The 21,502-nt window shown below is 39.2% G+C and overlaps 1 protein-coding gene across 1 annotated transcript; it reads left to right on the forward strand.

Moving 5' to 3' along the window:
* Positions 1-278: 278 nt before the first annotated feature.
* Positions 279-20,740, forward strand: slc6a11b (solute carrier family 6 member 11b). The gene is made up of 14 exons (XM_030777850.1): positions 279-501; positions 1,975-2,109; positions 2,416-2,556; positions 2,831-2,912; positions 4,222-4,354; positions 7,854-7,988; positions 13,398-13,501; positions 13,998-14,122; positions 15,655-15,767; positions 16,302-16,439; positions 17,484-17,586; positions 18,258-18,358; positions 18,757-18,927; positions 20,591-20,740. Exons 1-14 carry the CDS (start codon positions 279-281, stop codon positions 20,738-20,740), a joined length of 1,854 nt encoding a protein of 617 aa, XP_030633710.1.
* Positions 20,741-21,502: the final 762 nt, after the last annotated feature.

The following is a 21,502-nucleotide window of genomic DNA, read 5'->3' on the forward strand; positions in this document are numbered from 1 at the left end:
TATGTCACACCCTATTTAATTGAATTTGCTGCTTGATGCGCTTTACTTTTGTCACGGGCTCGACTGTGGCTGGAGGACCTCGGACTTCAGCGTCTGATGATGAGTTGAGGGCGCGCGTTGCTGCACTTTTTTCCCCCTTTTTTCTCTTTTTGAAATTCAACTAGTTATGTGTTTACACAACCAACTCATGAACTTTGAAGTAAGATTAATTTGCTTCCAGTATTGGCATGTGGTTCAATCAAAGATTTAATCGATTTGTTTCAGGCTGTTAGGACGTCATGACAGCCGAAAAGACTATTCCTATTATAAATGGAAAACCAGACGATACCATGGACGCCGAAGCATCAAACACCAATCTAGTGCGCAACAATGACAAGAAAGTGGTGAACGAAAGAGGACAGTGGAACAATAAGATTGAGTTTGTCCTGTCAGTAGCTGGAGAGATTATTGGACTTGGCAACGTGTGGAGGTTCCCATACCTCTGTTACAAGAATGGAGGAGGTAAGATTAAGTTCAAGCATCTTTAGAAGCCTGCAATTAATGCGAACAGCGCGGATTATCCTTTACTGTCGCGAATACTAATAATACTGTTAGCCTACTGCAACAAGTGATAAAACTAGAACTACCTTTGCTACTATTATGTTTGCTGCCACATCAGCTAAAGTGCAAGCATCGGTGACTTTGTCAGCTGGCAGTGGGTGTTTTTTCAGAAGTATTTAAAAATGTAGTGCAGCATAACTCAGCGATTTCCGCACGTCTGTCAGATAAGGAACTTTACATGAAAGAACGAGAAACGCAAAGATCAGATAAGTAGTTTGTAACCTTGCTTCATTAAACGAAATAATCAGTCAGTTTACAGCAGTCTCATCGGATAAAAATGAAACGTAACGCAGATTTTTTTCGCTGCAATTAAAGTAATTTTTATCTATTTTTCCCACTTTCTTTGTTAAGAAAGAACATGTGGATTTCTTCTTATCTTACACTGATAGTGATGCTTCTGAGTTGGTGACATCTTGATGTGCTGATGAGTTCCGTGAATTTGCCTGGCCTCAGTGTCCCTGAATAAAATTTGAGATTTTCAAACACATGAGCTTGGACCGGAATTTTCCTAACTGAACACGAGTTGTGCTGTATTCATTAAGGAAATACTTCTCTACGTTTTACTACTTATAGCTGATGCTTTATTTGGAGTCAAGTGTTGGGGTGAATGGTTTACAGTTAAACACACTGGACATAACAGAATCTTAAGTTTTTGAGCTGTCACTTCACACTCACAATAACACTCACACTAATGCCACATCACTTTCACGAAGACTCAGATCTAGCCTACTTGTTTCTGCACATTTTGACTGGAGTATTCTGATGCTAGCACTTCTTGTTTGCACTTTTAAATTTACTTTGTTTCTGATGTGCATCTTAAACTAAAATGGGCTCACCAAGAACCCAGAGACAGCTCAGGTCCTTTCAATATTATTATGCATAATCACTGAAAAATCAGTGTAATATTGAAAAATGCTGTTTTTATTCGAGCAAAATGTGTATTGCTAATCACGTTTCCTGGCAAATGTTACTTTCCAGCTAACTCATACTGTTTACACTGATTTAATATCAAAGTTCAGACATAAAAAGCAGTTTCTTGCAGGTTTGGGTAATGTAGAATTGCAACACAGTTGTTAATAGTTAATGTAAATATACCAACTAAGCAAAAAAGTTAATAAAAGTTACTTATTATAGATTATTAGTCTGTGTGGAAATGTATTCAAACCATACTCCATTCTCAGACATGTTTTCTGATGAAACAAATTTCAGCCTGTTCAAATTGATTGTTTATTAAATGAAATGCCATTCTTAGCCATTCATTGATCTTATGCCTCCTGTCTGGAAGGATGTAATGTCTTTCCAGAACGATAGATCATATGATCACAGCAAACCCGGCCATCAAATATAACCTGATCATTTTCTTCCTTATTGAAGGTGCTTTCCTGGTGCCTTATGTCATCTTCTTTGTCTGCTGTGGAATCCCTGTGTTCTTCCTTGAGACAGCACTCGGGCAGTTCACCAGTGAGGGCGGTATCACATGTTGGCGAAAAGTATGCCCTCTGTTTGAAGGTATGACACCAGTGGGCTTCATGGCCTAGATTCAAGAGGCTCTGTGTCTCTTCTTCAAACCACAAGACATTTATAATTGTTGTATGATGAATATGACTACATAAGTAAGCTTTCCCAAAGCTACCTGACCTGACAATGTTCACTTGACTTTACACATAATTCTTAATTCCTGTCATGTCAATAAGAATGTACTGGCTACCTAGAATGTACTCAGTGCTGTTGAATGTGCTCGGCATTCTAGAATATACACAGTTTGATCAAATGTATGGTTTACGTGTTATCTCAGAAAGAGTTTCACTTTGGTAGGAATTGGATACGCAACTCAAGTCATTGAGGCCCATTTGAATGTTTACTACGTGGTCATCTTGGCCTGGGCCATCTTTTATCTGTTCAACTGCTTCACAACTAAACTCCCCTGGGCTTCCTGTGGCCATGAGTGGAATACAGGTTTGATTATTTTATTTCTGCACCTCAACTATCATTTATCTTTGTTGTTTGTAAATAACTGTGACTTGCATGTTTGTGTTGCTACTCTAATGGCATAAGTGAGGCGTAATCTGAACTGAGCCAAAATAGCACCTCTGTATGCAAATCATGAGTTTGTTTACACTGATTCAATTATATTCTTTCATTTCGCATCACCAGGGGATGGTAATTGTTTTTCTTGGTATTCATAGAAAATTCTAATACATTTGCCTGTACAATAATTGCCCCTCTTTAGAAAACTGCGTGGATTTTAACAGCGCAAACAGCTCCAACATCTCCAACCCTTATGCCACCACTCCAGTTATGGAGTTTTGGGAGTGAGTATACTTTGACTATTTCATCTTGTTCACAGAAACAACAGACTGTGATCTGAATACAAGATTAAATCAACCTTCTTTCACGTTTTTTTCTGTCATCATGAAAATTATAGGGCAAAATGATTACTGTAACAATTGAACTTGATTGTTGCTGTCAATATGTATGGTTATGTACCATCATATGCTCCTACGTATAGGCAGATGCCACATATACGAAGAAAGAACTATTTAAAGAAGAGGATTTATCTGCCCTCCGTTGAACTTTAATATTATGAAGTATGCTTTGGACAGGGCCTTCAAATATACATGGTTTTTAGAGAGACAGATAACCTGAAATATTTTGTCAAATTCAGCCAAAGTGCCTTACAAAGCTTTGCATTCAGGCTTGTATTGTAATGGATTACATAAGACACAGAGTCCAAATAAGAATACTACATGTAGTTCTTGAGTTTTATATTTCTGTCATTATTGTCACCATTTAGTTTCTAAGCATATCTGTATTGAGGTACCTCTCAGTAATGTTAAGTAAGAATGACGGAAGTAACAAAGTATAGTGACACAATGGCCTGCCAGACAGCTATTGGCATGGCCCTTCTGTTTAGCAATGCACAGCTGCTTATTATTCCGCACAAATACTTAACCTTTTTCTCTGATAATTTGTCATTCTTTTTGCATTGCTGTTGTCAACAAGCATCAAAAGGGCACTCGCACAGCTAGAAATGGTATGGACACAAATTTGGCCACAGGCAGACAGTTTTTTAGTGCAGAATTCCTGTCCGACTGCCAAGGTCAGGCTCTGAGGAAACAGGCAGGCCAGAGCAGTCAGAGAGCCGTGGCATGGTGTGAATCCCAGCCTGGCTCACTGTTGGGTGGGCGACACTCTAGCATAGGGAGGGAGTGAAAACTGTCAGTGCTAAAGTGCTTGAATGGGGTTAGTTGGTGTTTTTAGTGAGTACGGTCCTGGCCGTGGACGTCTTCCAAGAACATGTCAGAAATGATTAATGGTCGTCAGGTTGAAGTGACTTCAGACGGACACTGCGCTTAAAAGAGACGGCTTCTCTGAATGGGCATGGGAAATGAAAACCTAATATCATCCAATTCCTCATTATTTGTCATTGGAATCGACTATTAGGATATTTTCCTTACTAAAACCTAAACTGAAGAAATATATTGTATGGTTGGTCTCTGCTTCGCCTGATCTTGCCCCTTCGAAACCTGGTCTATTTCTAAGGGACTAATAAAGTCACTGCTGATTTTTGTCATTACAGCTACTATATATTAAGGCATACCTAATACTTTCCTTCAACAGACGGCGTGTCCTCAGCATATCCAGTGGTATTGAGCACATTGGGAAACTGCGATGGGAGCTCGCACTGTGCCTGCTTGTGGCCTGGATCATCTGTTACTTCTGCATATGGAAGGGACCCAAATCCACTGGCAAGGTAACTATGGAGTGCTGTTGTTACAGCAATCTAGATTAAGGCTTTGGAGTGTTCATGATGCTTTTAACATGCTTAAAAAAAAAACCTTTTAATTTCATAATACTTTTAAAGCAAGTTCTCTAACCAGAATGCAGTGAACTGAAGTGACATTGGGGTTTTCATTCCAATATAACATTTTCAGTCATGTTGTTCACTTTAAGATAATGTATGAAAGTTGATGATGTTTGGGACAGAGAAAGAGAGAGAGAGAGAGAGAGAGAGAGAGCGATTTGATGTTTCCAGACAAGTCCACTGTTTCCTTTCCTGAAATTACTAAATAAAGACTTAAATTAATAACAAAAGGTCAGAGCACACGTTCAGAAATAAGGTCTTTGGTCAAAATGTTGAGTTGTGATCCCACACATAGGCCTCTATTGGACGACATGGTCAGTGCAGTGGCTGTAGAGGCAGTCACAACAACACTAGCCATAGTAGTAATAGTAAAAAAAGAACAGTTAAGGAGCAACAGTGGTAGCAATTGTGGCAGTGTGAACACAATGGAGTCTTTCAAGTGCTCCCCTGACTGTTCCAGGGACTGTATCATGCTGTGCAAGAGAGCAGGGGAGAGGGAGAGAGAGAGAGAGAGAGAGAGAGAGAGAGAGAGAGAAGAGGATTTGGTTTGAAGAATCTTTAACATTCTTACACCTCCCATTCTAACGTAGGATGGAATGGGTATACAGTATTGAACGAGTTAGTCACAAAGCAGTCCTAAAGATGTCAAAGACACAAAAAGCATGTATGAGAGCTCTCAGTAGGTGTTGAAGTGATCCTTCATATATGTCTCAGTACCTTTGGCTCCTTTTTTTTCTTTTTGATTTAAAGCCCATGGTTACAAATATTTACCATTAATAGTGATACCAGATTGAGTTTAAATTAATTAGTATTTGAGAGCACTGGAATATAACTGTCATCTTCACGCTTTGATTAGTCTCCTCCCTTAGAAGGGTATGATATAAGTGTTTTGAAAACTGATAGTGTTACTATGTCTGCAGTAAAAAAAAAAAAAAAAAGTACTGGGCTTATCTAACTGCTATGACTGGAAAACGAGTTAGTTTAACTCAATTTGGAAATATTCCAGTTTAAGTCAAATAAAAGGACAGGTATATAGAGACTGCTTTTGGATGCTAAGCAAAACCAAGTGGTTTATTGGTAAACTAGAGCAACCTGCTGGGACAAAGCATTCCTTGATTAAAAAAACAAAACAAAACAAAACAAAAAGCAAACCATACATTATTCTTGTCTTTGGACCACAGAACTTAGGCCCGGCTCCCCTCTACCTCTGCCTCGTACAGAGAATCAGCCGCATTATGTGGACGCCCATGGCCGCTGCCAATGGTTCAAACTCCCGTCTGCAGCCTACCCTCTGCATGCTATTCCATTAACAATCTTTTTACGAATGTCTAACAGACTCAATGAGCCAGAAAGGAAGAGGAGAGAAAGGAAGAGGGATGTGTGGGGAAAAATAAATGGGCTCACATTGTACAGGTCTGGGAGAAAAGAACTAGGCAGCGAGGCCTATATCTCCTGAAGTGGCTTTTGTTTGGCCATGAAGTAACAGGGAAGAATGCTCCTTCATGGCAAAGCCTTAGCGGCCAGTCCAAGATTGATTTCTGTATTCACTGGTGGAAAGTAGAACGTTCATGAGCAGCATGCAGAGTTTCCCTTTGCTCCCCTCTTTCCTTCTGTGAGGAATTATGGCAGCTGAGGGGGGACACTTTCTTCCCTCTCTTTTTTTTTTTTTTTTTTGACTGCTTTACAGATCAGAGTATTCAGGACCACTGCTAAGCTCTTTGCTTCAGTCCCCTTTTGTGTGGCTGTTTGCGAGCTCGAGGGATTCTCACATAAGCCAGGACTAGATTTATGGCACGGGATTGACCTGTGAATTTCAAGGCTCGTTCGTTCACCCAGAGAGACCTGCAGGAGAAATCAGCGTGTGTCAGAAACTCATGGCCAGTTTGAACATTGGTGCCATTCATTTAGGAGAAAACACACACGCACACACACACACACGCACCCATACACACACGCATCCTGGAGCCAAGCAAGGGCTGTTGGCTTACAGTGTTTTTGTTTTTTTCCTTTTACTTTTTTTTGGATATGTAATCGTTTTATTAGACTAATTACAAAGGCTAAGAGTCAGGAGGTTGGGAAGCTCTCCCACACTCATACTGTGCGACTACATCAGCATTAAAGATTTAAAGATGTTCCTGTGGCAGAGACAGAGAATTTTGTCAAAATACAACAGCTTTCTCTGTGAACGTCAGTGGGGAGCTTGAGATTCACACTAAATCCTGACTCCAATTAAATGCATGAGACTGTGAACGCTTGCAAGAGTTTGTAAGGAGCAGAATACACACTAAACATCCTTAATTTCTTAGACAACGTACACGATTGCCAGTGAAGGAAGCCAATGAACACCAAGCAATCTGAGCTTGGTATTTACCACTCTGGTTTTGACTAGTACATTTTTAATTGAATGCAATGAGCATGTATCAGCCCTGATCATTTGTTGTCCTTTGGAGTGAGTGCTACTCATAGTATGGTAAAATGACCCAGGTCAGACTGAAGGGCTTAGTAATTGGAAGGTGCTGTTCCACACATTTTCCCACACTGCCAACACAACCCAGTTGGGCTCCTTCGAGAGGGAAATGGGGAAGGAGCCTTTTGTATCCAATCCCTGTCTTGTCCTCGTATGGTCTTGATCGGATGCCAACAAAACAAGAACCTAGTGCTGCCCCCCCCAAGCGCGGTTTTGTTCTTGGAACTAAAAGAGCTTCAAAATGCTGAACACATTTCTGAGCGCCATGAATTGCTTTGCGCAAAATTGTTTGAGCTATTAGAGCTACAATACTTGACGATTTAGGGGGTTTGATGGTGGAGAATGGAGAAAGAAAGAGAGAGAGAGAGAGAGAGAGAGAGAGAGAGAGACTAGGCTCTGATGTTCTACCACTCTTTGTACAATGGCATAGCATCCATCCTCCAATGTTCAGTTTGACTAGAGAAAAGTCTTGCAGTGCTGGGACTGCTGACGACTCATGCCTCCACTGGCCGAGATGTTCCTTTTTTTTTTTTTATCTTTTTCGTGTGTTGTATTTCAGGAGCCATGTTACTGAGTGCTTTTTTTGTCAACCAAACCTCTGGCTCAGACCTCAAGCCTCTTCCTTTCCCCTGAGAATCAGTCTTTCAATCTGCACTCAATTAGGCTTTTCAGAAAAGAACCTGCCGGCTTGGCATGGTCTCAGTGCATTCCTTAACCCTTTCCATCCAGGCTCTTACCCATCGTCTCTCTACTCATTTCAACACTTACAAGAGCACTGCTTGGGATGAAAACGTTATAGAAATCAAATGACAAATACTAGTCTCACTGGTGTGGTTTTTTTTCTGTACCAAATGGTGCTGTTGCGATTCCATTAGTTCTGTATGTTATGTATCTAAGTGTAATTTTTTCCCCCTTGTGCAGGTGGTGTATGTGACTGCAACCTTTCCTTATTTCATGCTGTTGATCCTGTTGATTCGAGGGGTGACCCTGCCCGGAGCGGCTGATGGGATTAAGTTCTACCTGTACCCAAACATGTCGCGCCTCTCTGACCCCCAGGTAAGATCATTCAGGGCATTCTGGTACATGTTGTCCACCCTTACATGCCTTGTTACAGTACCATTTGACCTTAGACTTACACAATATTCTTATTCCTCTGTTGCTTTAAAGTTAGTGGAATCTGGGGTCAAACTAAGATTCATTTTATACCCAGTACCCACTGATAGATGCTGACCTGGCCAGTAGTCTACCCTGATCATGATCAATCCATATTTTGTCATGTCAACATCACTCTTGTCCAGTGTATTCATAATGTGCATAAAGAAGCCATCGATGAATGGGCAAAATATTCCAGAGAAAACAATGGCTCAGTACCTTATTTTGAACTTGTGTCAGTTAAGAACCACAGCACTGTCCAGGGAGACCCGGTGCTACACTGACATGAGATCAAGTGCAAGAGATGGAAGACAGATCAGGACAGAGAAGTTTAGCAGAGATATTGGAATGTAACAGAAGAACTGCACTGTCTTTTAAGGTAGGCAGATTCATTAGTGAAAGGAATATAACTCTTGACCATGTCTTTTTAGACATTAAGACAAAATGTCACTAAGCAGAAGCTTAGAGAATGCTGCCGGTTCAGATGGCTTAGACAAGCTCCTCAACTTGAAGAAACGCCCAAACATATATTGAACAGACCAACTTCACCAGATTCAATCAGACATCTGACAGTAATACTGTAGTCCACAGTATGTCTAATGTAAACACTTTTCCAGTTTAATGGAATCAACACTCACTGGACTAAATGACGTATCTTCTAGATACAGAGGGTTCTTGAAAACAGCTCCCCCTCACAAGTGATTGTGACATTGTGTGCGCTGACAGAGAATTAATGAATGTAAAATAGCTTTGAACTGAGCTGTATGCAAGTATTACTCTGGGGAAAAAAATACTCAAAAATATGCTGTGTGAAATATTGATGTGATTCGTTTGCTGAAAGTGTCATTAAGCAAACATAGGTTACTAGTTAAGTATTTCATTGGTTTTCTGAAAGCGAAAGTGTAGTGTCTCTCCTTTAAGAACATTTAATGAGATGCGAAACTTTTCAACAGCAGTGACTCCTGATAGCGTTATGGCAACCTGTGGTATTGTGAAGGCTTGTTGAGGCTTTGTTAAATACAGCCAGCTCTGCCTTCAGTAAATCCTGTTTGATTGCTCTCTAAGGGCTTTTAGTATTGAACACTGCCTTTCACATCTGAGGCCCCCTCCACTGATCCTGTGTGATTACTGTGGAAATCAATGCGTGCATTTAGCCCTGCCTTGTGTTTCTGGTGGTGCATTTTTCTACAGCTTTGACAGTATGTGAAGTCAGTGCTGTGTTTGGTTGTAGTAGATGACATTCATTGTATACTTTGCTTGGTTAAAACCAAGTCTGTGAGCATATTTAACCAAGTTTTGATTTTGATCTATGTGTAGAACATACAGAGGGTTTGAATCGACCAGAGTGGTAGACTCAGCTTGACTCAGCTTGCCTTGTAAAAACCCCATGTATTTTCCATGAGAACTGTTGAAAGTATGGTTTGGCCTCCTCTGGGACCCAGCATGTAAATGTTTTGTGTTGGTGTCATATTACCAAATCAGGAAACTCCGTAGGGTTATTTCTGGTACGTTTCTGGTGTTAATTTTTCTTATCATTGTTAATTCTCATAATATGCTTTAGTAACTGCTAGTTATTGGCAAAACACAGAATGTGGACAAAATCACAAGTAAAAATCTTTCCTAATAGACTTCATGTTCTTGCAAAGAGAATAATTTCATCCAAAAAAATCCCTGAAAGATTAAAACCACCCGCTGTACTGATAATTGTGTAGGAGTAGTAAAGTTGCAAGTAGACCACTTCCACAACCCAAGTTTTGGAAGTTTTATTTCGTACTGTACCGATGAGGCTTTTTTTTAAATGAATGTTATTATTCATAACCAAGGTATGAACACTATTTATTTTTATTTTGTGGTTTTGTGTTTCGTTAATTGTGCAGTAATTGGTATTACGTAAACCAACCAATTCCCCTTATGGGATAAGAAAGGAAAACAAATAAACACACCATGCCTTGATTTTCAGAAATACAATACATGCCCAATACATGTCATTGTTGTCCACGGTGTTGTGTTCCTGTTCCTGAAGCCTAGCAGGACATTTAGATGGATCTGAAGATATTTGGGTCGGACTGAGCAAGTGTGGAGATCAAAGAGTTATTGGTGATGTTCAGAGTTGTCATCCCTCTATTTGAATGAAAAAGGGGGAGACTTCTTCATCACAGAACAATTGTCAGTGAAACAGAGATGTGGAGAAAGGGAGATAGGGAGGGAGAGAGAGAGAGAGAGAGAGAGAGAGAGAAGGCTGCTGTTTGACTGGAAGGACTTTTGACACCAGTGTTTAATTAGCTTTCAGAAGGACAATAAGTGGTCTGTTCACAGTTTGTATGGACTGTTGTGTCACCCACTCTCTCCCCATGCTGTCCCACCACACTGCACTGTCCTCTGTGCCAAAGACCTCCATCTGTGAGTGTGTAAAAATGTGACTTCTGCTCAGCACTTTTCTGCTGGTAATGTATCGGTCAAAAAGAAATATGTTGTGTTTTACCTAGTACTATATAATATGGCAGCATGAGAATTCAGAACAGATATTCTCTATGTAAACTGTCAATATTCAGTCATTTTACAGGACTCCTGAAATGCTGCCAGTGTGTTGCTAGCTGGCTGCTGACTTTTAATACCATTTGTTGCTGTAGAATGGGTCTCTGTTTTTGCAAAAAAAAACCCCAAAAAAACTCAAGTTGATCACAAATCATTGGTGGTGTTGTAGGCAAAGTTCTGTGAAAAGGTTCAGTGGGGAAATAAATATAATAATATATTATGTATTAGCACATTCTCCAACTGCAGAGCATTGCATTCTGACTCCAAAGTACTTCTCTTTTCCTCAGAGTGCATTGCGTGGTAGCTGTCATGAATTTTGCATGTGTTCTGACTGCATTAGTTCTTTGTAAGCCCATCATATTACTTCCCAGCTGAATTCTCAGTATTTCTTCATAATGAAAATGTGAGAAACTGTGTTATCACTGGACACTCTCTTCAACTTTCCTCTGCAAAGCCAATGAGCAGAACGAATTCATAGAGTTTATTGGTAGTTCGAGCTTGTTAAAGCTGAATTATCCTAATGCCAGCACGCCAGATAATGCTAAGTTTTCATTGCTAACAGGGGCTAGCGCATGGTTTTTCACAAGAATTTGCTGTCAATTTTTCAGATGTACTCATACATTCAGAGACTAGTCTGCCCTTCATAATCACTTGTAGGGTGTCACCTGGAGGTCGTTCAGAATCACCAGTGGTTATAATGATAGACATGAGTCCAGAGTGTGGTGATGATGAAATTTAATGAAGTATAGAGTTCTCTACAGTTAAAAAGAAACGCGTGTGCATAATCGCTAATAAAGGTAAGGTACATTAGGTGTCAAGAAAGGAGAGGAAGTGACAAAGATGTGTAGTACCTCTACAGATATAGTTTTTGGCAAATAAAAACAAGATCATACTTCCGTTTAAAAGTAACGATCGATTGGTTGAAAACTAAAAACAGTACCATACATGAAAAACCACCTGACGCAGAGTGACCACTAACCACACTTTACATCATGCACAAGAAGTGGTGTAGACAGCAATATTAATCAAACATCCTCTGTGGAGGTATCCAACAACTTGTGCCCGGTCGTCAAGCTTGGTCATATCTCAGTGGCAGGCTGAGACAGTAAAGTGTTCATGCATAAAAACTAATGATAACAGAGATGATAGAGATTTCTAAATAGTAGCAGGTCTGCAGGGGTCATCTCGCTCTCACACGGGCTCATAGCTCCTTATTTTCAGAGTGTCCTCCACCTGTAGAGCTCCTGCAGAGCCAGTTTGAACCAAGACAGCACAGCATGCATACAGAGCAGGGACAAACCAAATTTATGACACCTAAAGGTTAACTATGTGACCATAATATGGCCCTAATGCTTTCTGCATAAATTCTAGCTTAGAGTTGGTCATGTTTACACTACGTGCTTCTAATACAAAAATGAGAATACCCATAAATATTCTTAATGAGGACAAACCAGCTACTTTCTATGTGTTTGACAACTTACTATATATTTCACAAAGCAGGCGTTTACATGGATTAAATGATCATCAGCTATAAGAATCAAAGACAGTTCAGTCCAAGAAAATCAAATGGTTTAAATGACCAAAATTGTGAATTAAATGACCAAAATTAAATTATATAAACGATCATCAAGTATAAGAATGAAAGACAAATCAGTTCAAGAAAATCATCTTTATTAATCATAGTTTTAGACATCATCTCTGTGAGAGATGTAGTTGATTTCCATTTCCACCATTTCATTCTATTTTTGGATTTTTTTTTCTTTTTTTTAAAAGATTCTTGTCTCTCAGCCCAAACATTAAGAAACAAAGCTTCACATTAGCCACAACATCAGTAAGCAAACTTGGGCCTTAAGTTCCACATTTGCATGAAGCCAAGTTAAAGAATCTGCAGTAGTCGTTGGGGAAACAGAAGGGACATAAATGACCATCCTCCATAGAATGGATGTTCTTGGAGGGAAACTGGTCTGTGTTTGTGAGGTCAGAGAGGTTGCCCTGGTTACCAGCTAGAGGAAGTAAATACTGTGAGATGTCAATTGTTTTTCCAGTAAAGGAGATTAGTGGCTCAATGGTTATGTGAGAGCATTTTAAAGAGGTGCTGGCATATTTGCCATCAGCTTACCGATTTTCAGTGGTCAGTTTCACCTTCCTGAAATGCAGCTCTGTTGTCTGTGTTTAACAGATGGAAATGACAACTCATGCAGAAGAGTCCTTTTAAAGTATACATTGAAATATAAAGCTCAAGTGTGGCAAGGCTCCAGATCCAAACCTTTTCTATTCTATATCTTACGCAAAATTTAGTTGGACAAATCTGCTACACTCTGAGGTTTCGTTTAATTTCACATAACATTTTAATTCTACATAGAATTTCTTTTGCTGTTGTTTTGATTCGTTTTCATTCGTAGTACCGTTGTACTTTTTGTTGTACTTATTGGAGAGTGAACATATCAAACGTCTTGCTTGACATACCAGATTACTCTAGCATGAAGAGTTGGGCCAAGCATCAAGAGGGACAGATTCGGATGGCCATTCCCATGCGTCATGTTACAGTAACATGTCAGTTATCTTCACTGATGGTGATTTTATGTCAGATGGACTGTTACATCGATATCATTTTTAGAGTCACGATGACTCTCTCAGACCAGTGATCTGAATTAAAAATATATGGATAAACATGTCATATATATATATATATATATATATTAGTTTTCTCGTACACATGGGTAGAAAGGGGACAAATGAAAAGTGACCGTCTGCCTTAACAAAGTTTTTTTCTCACAGGTTTGGGTGGATGCAGGGACTCAGATCTTCTTCTCTTATGCCATATGTCTGGGTTGTCTCACTGCGTTGGGCAGCTACAACAGCTACAACAACAACTGCTACAGGTTAGTCCATCCCACAAAAGTGTTACCCAATCAGTTCCATCAGGTGAATTACAATTTACTGTCGATTGAACTGGAAAATGATGATTATTGAAACCATAGCTTTGATAGAAATTTATATAATAAAATCTTTTTATCTGTAAGCGAACGTTCTCACCTGTACCAAAGTATCCCACTGCTTCTTAGCTGTCTAACCTGGGGAATTTGGATTAAATTGCATCAACAGTAGTTTGAATTGGCCAGATAGAGCAATACGACGAACAGCTAGTTTGAACAAAAATGTGTTGTAATTGATTTGGCCCTGACTGGAGAGCATGGTAAGTATACTGTTAAGTTTTCTCCGCCTGGATTACAGTGGTAGAAGGGCTGTCGTAATAGTTATAGTATTAGAGTTAACAAAAAAGTGGCAGAGGCCTTGAGGTCTAGTAGTGCTAATAGCAGTGATGAAAGCAGAGTTAATAACACTATTTCATGTCTGTATGTTGTCTGACTCTTGCAGGGACTGTATCATGCTGTGTTGTTTGAACAGTGGGACGAGCTTTGTGGCAGGCTTTGCCATCTTCTCCGTTCTGGGCTTCATGGCCTTTGAGCAAAACGTGCCAATTGAAGACGTGGCAGAGTCGGGTGAGTGAGTGGAGTGTGTGTGTGTGTGTGTGTGTGTGTGTGTGTGGCATTGCCTGTGATGGAGCACATGTTATGTAAAAGCACACTCAGAAAAGCTCTCTTATTGTATGACTTATTCAACACAAAGTCAGCCTGATTTATTTATCATGCTAGAGTGGAGCTCTTTTAAGATCACTTGTCAAAATGGCCCTAGCATGATCAAAGGCAGGTAGAATAGTGATTTTTAATCTCCGTAGAATACACCTCTCTAGGCTGGAAATTCAGAAGACTGAGTGCATATATCAGCTGGCATGGATTAAAAAGAATAGTCAATTTTGGAAAGAGTGTGATCATTTACATGGGCTATATCAAACAAGGAATTGAACCCTGCACATTTGATTTCCACTCACAAACACCGTGAAGGTGAGAGGATTCACCTGTCTCCATGGCAACCGGCTTGAGCCATCTCTACTTTATTTATTTATTTATTTATTTATTTCTGAGGAGAACAGACTGTCACAACCCCTAGACCAGACTGTCTGGATGTGATCATTGACCTGTCATTCACATTTACCTTCTTTTTCACCAAATTGCTCAAGGGATCCGTGGTCTAGTGGACTGAAGAGCTCTGTCTGGTAAAACAGAACTATGACAGCTTCATCCTTAATTCACTCATTTCATTTCCTGTGAATATTTCATGAGGCAAAAATGAAGGAGTTTTCCTCTGAAATCACTTAATTCGTTTATTGTTGAGACATTTGGTAAGGTTACAGCAGAAGGGTGAGAGGCCTAGAAAATTAATTTATGAGGATTATGTAATGTATGTATGTTATGTTTGTTTTAAAAAAAAACAAGCAGGTGAGAAACAACATGGGGAAACCCATGCACTTCATTGTATATGATAATGATATTCATGCTATACAAGTCTTCATGGGTGTTATGCAGCTACTAGGAAGTGCATATTTACATTTTTTACTTTCTCTGACGACCCAGTCAGGTTTAAATCACCAAAATGTATATATGTACAGTTGGATACTAAAGAATCACCTAGACACATTTGCCTATGTCGCACCGTTAGCAAACATAAGTACACAGATAAAAATGGTTCTTTCAGTGTCATTTTGGCTTGGTGGGTATATTAGGGGTTAGTTACAATGATTTTGTAGTAGGTATAATATACGAGGTTAGGTTTGGTGCCTTTCAATGGGAAATGGATTTCTTGTGTTGTTGGATAGATTTATTTATTTATTTATTTATTGCTTAACCACTAAACAAAGCCATGCCAACAGAAAAATGATCAGAAGCATGGAAGACACAACAAACCCCCCAAACCAGTCCTCACAGAGGGCAACGCCAAAAGGACATGATTAAAAAAAAGGAACAGGCCAATAGTCTGTATCAAGGTTACATCATATATGAGTTAGTTGTGATCAGCAGAAGGTTAAATGGCCTGTAATACTTATTAATGTGTTATGTTTCACCTGTAAGGGTCACTTATGGTATAAAAATATATTACATTTCATATATGTATTTTTTTTTGTTTTTGTTTTCAGGCCCGGGTCTGGCCTTCATTGCTTACCCTAAAGCAGTGACCATGATGCCTCTGTCTCCTCTGTGGGCTTGTCTCTTTTTCATGATGCTCATCTTCCTGGGCCTGGACAGTCAGGTGAGACAGCCTGCAAAAGCCCCCCCCCCCCCCCCCACCCCCCGCGGGACTGACGGCTTAGTTTATCGTATTTAAAAGAAAAGTAAATTTAAAAAAAAATGAAGAAAATTGCATAACAGGGGAAATTGTAGAGTCCAGAGCTTACCTGTCTCTACATGTGGATTTCCTTTCACACAAAACAGCTGCCTCTGTGATAGCAATTTAATTATGAAAACAGGAAAACATCTGATTTGCTTGGAATTCAGTGATAAGATTTCTAAGCCTCATTTTGTTATCAAGTTGTGTCTGCTCTGTGTTATTTTTTCATGCTTGCCTTTTTCAAAAATTGTTTTGACATGCATACTTCAGGTCTTAATCTGGGTATTGATTGTTTTTCCAAATGAAATCTGTCACTCACTGATACAGAGAATCAAAAGTAAATGTGAAGTGGATTCTGTACCTGATAACTCCTGTTGAAATCAAACATTTCACATGACATAACAGTGACTTGTTGTCTACAAGCTGGGTTTGTTGATGCACTGATGTTCTGTGTAGTTTGTCTGTGTGGAGAGTCTTGTGACAGCTGTGGTGGACATGTACCCTAAAACCTTCAGAGTGGGTTATCGCAGAGAGCTTCTCATCCTGGGCATGTCAGTGGCCTCGTTCCTTTTGGGTCTGATCATGTTGACAGAGGTAAGAATGCCCAGTTTGATCATTCTGAAAGTATTTGGCATTGTTATGCACTGGTATTTGAGTGAAACGGACATCGAACTCTGTTGGAATGCTCCTCCCAAGCACTACCGCTAGCATTAGCTTTCTCTTAGCATAACTTCTATGAGGTGATGTGATTGTCATTTTAATACTTGGTTTTGCCGGCAGATATTTATTATCTTATAATTCTCTGAAAAAGTGTAATAGCTACATGAAACACACCTGTGTGACTTTGGCTTATACTGATTAGCGCAGTATGTGTGGACCTTATTTATTCATTTTAGATTAAATCAATATTCGTTCCAGGGTCTGTTTGAGGTGTAATTTGCACAATGTCAAACTGAATTTCATTTAATATACAAAGTTTTGAAGGAATGAATAAAACATCGTCAGCCAGAGAAGTCCACATTCTTATTCAAAGAATGCACTAGTTTAATGCAAGTTGTACTTAGAGTAGCTATATACTTCAACTAAACTGTTCCAGTAAGGCTTGACAGAGAGTAAAAATAGGTTCGGAAACAGCCTTGCTGTAAGGAAGAGCTTTCAGTGAGTACTGAAAGTCAGTCAGGTGTGCACCTCTGCTCTATGGCATGTCACAAATAAATCTTGCATGTAGCAAACTGTGGAAAAGGCACTTTGCTTGAGGTAGGTCATATTTATTTACCAAGTATTGAAATTGCTCTTTTACTGTGATGGAATAGCAGGCAAATGTGAGTTACAGGCTTGGAATATTCCTGTCAGTTGGATTATTCCTGTCAGTGTCTGTCAGTAATGTTTCTAAACAATGTTTTTTTGTCGGGGAAAAAAATCAATTTAGAACCATCAGTCCATAGAACAAAGGGTTAAGAGCACTGTTTTACCTAAACCTCTCCACCTGGTTTGAAAAGTAAACCCAAGCCAGGGTTTGTCAGAGGCCCTTTGCTTAAGTTTCTGCCCAGTAATAAAAGATAAGCTACTTTGACAGTATGTGGTGATTTGTGTCGTTTGTGTCCTCATACTCACTCTCTGTTGTCGTGCTGCTGTTAGGGTGGCATGTATGTGTTCCAGCTGTTTGACTCATACGCCGCTAGTGGGATGTGCCTACTGTTCGTCGCCATCTTTGAGTCCATCTGCATCGGCTGGATCTACGGTGAGAAATTTCACACTTTTACTTGGGCAATATCATGCTGCTTCCTAAATATCAGATTTCTGAGGTTGCAAAATAAAATACTTGGATTCATCTTTACCTGAAAGGTATAGAGATGAACGTATTTTATAAATGATTTATTTAAAACTGTACTGTTATATTACTGTTGTTACTCTGCCCCCTGGTGGTAAAAAAGATCTGGTGCACATTTTAGGTAGGAAACAGGGCTGTATGTAGTCCCACATGTAGTCTCTTAAATGGCTGTTGGACCTCTGCCCATCTATATTGTCTGGTTGAAGAATCCAGCTCTTGTCTGTACTTTTCCTTGCCCAGAACATATGTTATCCTAGCCTGGGCACACCTCATCCAACTAATCCACCAATCAATTAGCTTTTAAAGGATCAAATGTGGCAGTGTTCAAGTGCTGGGCTAAACCAACACATTAAAGAACAGAGGCCCGATGACATTTTTGTACAGTTTTTTTTAATGTTAAATTCCTTTTTTGTGACATAAACATTGTTGACACTGCAGTATGAGTGTTCATAATGTATGTAATGCTTGCATTGTCTTTATGGATTATAGATACATGACACTGATCAAAATGACATGACATATAAATGTCTCATGTAATTCTACATGTGTGCAAAATTTGATTAGGATGTGTCCTTTTCCAGGTAGTGACAAGTTCTACCTGAATATTGAGGACATGATTGGATATAAGCCTGTGTTTTTCATCAAGTGGTGCTGGAAAATCCTTACTCCAGGCATCTGCTCTGTGAGAAAACCCTGTCCTTTCACTGGCATCCCTGTCCCCACATTCCCATTTCTACACATTTCTATAAGAATTTCACATCATGATTATATCTGGTGTTAAATAAGGTCATGTAGAGTTCATTTTAGCTCATGTAATCATTTTTTTTCTTTGACAATGTTGCGGTTGTTATAGTTTTGAAGTGTTCCAGAATGTTCCATGTCATCCAATAAAATGAAGAACAGCCTGAGCACAGCTGAACATACAAATCGGTTAAAAACTAAAAATCAGTTAAAAACAGGCTGAGTTTTCACAAACTCATCAAGACATATTGTTAGTTGTAGCCTGTTGTTTTAGTCAAATTGTACAGTATAATAATCGTGAAATGTGTCATGCGTTTTTGTGTTCTACCTCTCTTTTAGGGAATATTCCTCTTCTTCTTGATCAAGTACAAGCCCTTGAAATATAACAACGTGTACACGTATCCAGACTGGGGCTATGGTATCGGCTGGATGATGGCTCTCTCCTCTATGATCTGTATCCCTGTGGGCATCATTTTTCAGATCTGGAAAACAGAAGGAACTTTTTCAGAGGTATAGCTATTTATGTTTTATGCGTGGCGCTTGGGCATTTCCTTTGATATAAAGCTGTTCCTGCAACAATTCAGATGAATGTTGTTTCATAAAGCATTGTGCCTGTTTATCATTTTTTCAGAGCAATGGAGACTTGTAGCTAATCTTGTTTCCAGTGATATAACACTGAGGTTGCAAAACATATCACGGAGCAACATCTGGGTCTTTGTCAACGTTTCAGTACGAAATTCACAATAATTCATCATAACTTAAGCATTAAGCCAGTTAATGTCCTGTGACAGTTATATGGGGACCTCAAGCCGTGCTTATGATAGTGTTTCACAGCACTGGAAAACACAAGCACTACTCTTCTCTTTTTAACCTGAACACTCTTATCCACCCTCTGAGCATGAATCTTTCTTTAGTGTTGTTTCAGCAACAATGAAATTCTTATTTTTACCATCCAAAAATTCTATTTGCGATTATACACACCCGATATTGATTCTCAGAGCGCAGAGAGTGATGAGTTTGGACAGGAGGTTGACACATGTATATTTTTGTCTAAGTCACTTTGAAAAAAAAAAACTTTGCATCTAAATCAGTTACCTTAAAAATGTAGCAAGAAATAAATAAACAAGGTTGCATTTCTGTTGAGCTACTCTTGGCATTTCATTACAGAGGGAAGGTTTCACATACTTTGCAGATACTGCAGACATTGTCTTTTTAAGAAATAGTATTAGTGGTTATATCACGTTATAAGTTATTGACAAGAACACTATTTGACAAAAAAGCAAGTAGATACAAAGAATCTTTGAGCCATCCATCTGAAAATAATAGATATTGCTTGTCTTAATACAGCATTCAGCATTAAAATGAGACATTGAGTGCATTTTATCCATCTCCCCCAATCAGTGCATGTCACTGTTTAGATCAACTCAACGACTGATGCTTCAAATTAAAAATGTAGCGAACTTTATCTTTACAATAGTAATGTCAACTGGTAGACAGATTAGCAAGACAGTTATCCTGCACTGAATTTCCCCACAGAGATACTTTTTTTTAACATATAGTGAACATTTTTTATGTAACTGTTTGTATATACTCATACACTCTCAAAACCATCTCAGGCCAAAAGGATGAACGGAACATTGATTATGTTCACAGACAATAGCATGTGGAGAATAGCTTGGGGGACTTGAAAACTTGGTTTTGGGTGAAAATTGGCTTAAGTTCTTGTATTAGAACCAAAAAGGATAGTTTACTCTCTTAAAGTGGTTGTACGCCATGGTTCTGTTGGATGGCATTTCTGCTGGAGAGAGAGTAACTAGAGAAGAAACCAGTTTGCATGTAAAACAAAAAATATAATGCAAAACATTCACGGCAGCGAGGCCATCCATTCTGTGTAAAACAAGTACAGAAGCTTCCAGAAGGCGATGTCCTGTGGTTAGGTACCAAATGACACCAAGCCTGAGTTTTGCACTTCCCCTAAGACACACACAAACACCTCTGAAAATACATTATAAAGAATCATCAGAAACTATTTTCACTCTGCACACTGGTTTTCACTTGTGCCGGAACAATAATAAGAATGCTTTAAGTAGACATAGAATACGCTTATTCATGCAGCTTTGGATCCTTCTGACCCTTTGATCTCACCTTATTTAAAATCATCTCACGTTTGCAGAGAATCAAGAAGCTCACCACCCCAAGTCCTGACCTGAAGATGAGGGGTCGACTGGGAGCCAAGAGCCCTTATGCCATCAATGACGCTGATGCCAAACTGAGGGCAGATGGGAAGATTTCCACCATCACAGAAAAGGAGACGCACTTCTGAACCTGCCACCCAACAAGGCACAGCCACCACCAATAAGATTGATTAAAGAGAACAGAACAAATGTGAAGAAAACGATGAAAATGTTTTGCATTTTATTTTTGAAGAGAGAGAAAAAAATTATTATCACATTTTTAGTCTTGTTTCATTCTGCACAAACGATTAACACATCCATCACAAATTAACATCATGATCCAAACTGTTCTATATCAAAGTAAAACCCATTATGTAGACTCTTTGTTTCTCATCAATCTGTCAATTTGTGACTAGTTGTTACTGCATCTTTAGAATGAGGCCAAGGTATAATGTTTTGTAAATGTTTTTTTTTTTTTCCAAATTGTATTCTTGGCAAAGTGATATATTCTATAGATGATCTATCTAATGTGTAGATAGTCCATTTCAGGCCATTCCAAATTGTGATGTATGCTTTTAAAGGACTGTTTGATGAGAGAGAAGCTATTATATGTTTGTCTGTCCCTCCTTGAGGTTTGACTCGCAGGGCAAGTAATACTCCTTTCTTTATTCAGTTCCTTTGTAAGATGCAGATTCTTTGTCATTTCACATAGTATTATCTAAGGTGATGGACATATTGCAATCCATCACTTTTTATTTTTGGCTCTGGCTGTGTGTTTCTGATAGCCATCCCAGGATGTGTCAAAGCCCATCTGTTTCGTGTTCGTCTAGAAGAGCGGTACAGTTTGAGAGATCTTACATTCTTACACAGTGTTACACAGAGATCATGTGGGGGAGTAAGAGAACTAGGAG

The sequence above is a fragment of the Chanos chanos genome, chromosome 6, assembly GCF_902362185.1.
Source record: "Chanos chanos chromosome 6, fChaCha1.1, whole genome shotgun sequence".
Lineage (NCBI taxonomy): Eukaryota > Metazoa > Chordata > Actinopteri > Gonorynchiformes > Chanidae > Chanos > Chanos chanos.

Coding starts and splice junctions, on each gene's coding strand:
- slc6a11b (XM_030777850.1), top strand. CDS start 279: ATGACAGCCGAAAAGACTATTCCTATTATAAATGGAAAACCAGACGAT. Junction 2,557..2,830: donor TGGCCATGAGTGGAATACAG/GTTTGATTATTT, acceptor GCCCCTCTTTAG/AAAACTGCGTGGATTTTAAC. Junction 16,440..17,483: donor GTCTGATCATGTTGACAGAG/GTAAGAATGCCC, acceptor TGCTGCTGTTAG/GGTGGCATGTATGTGTTCCA.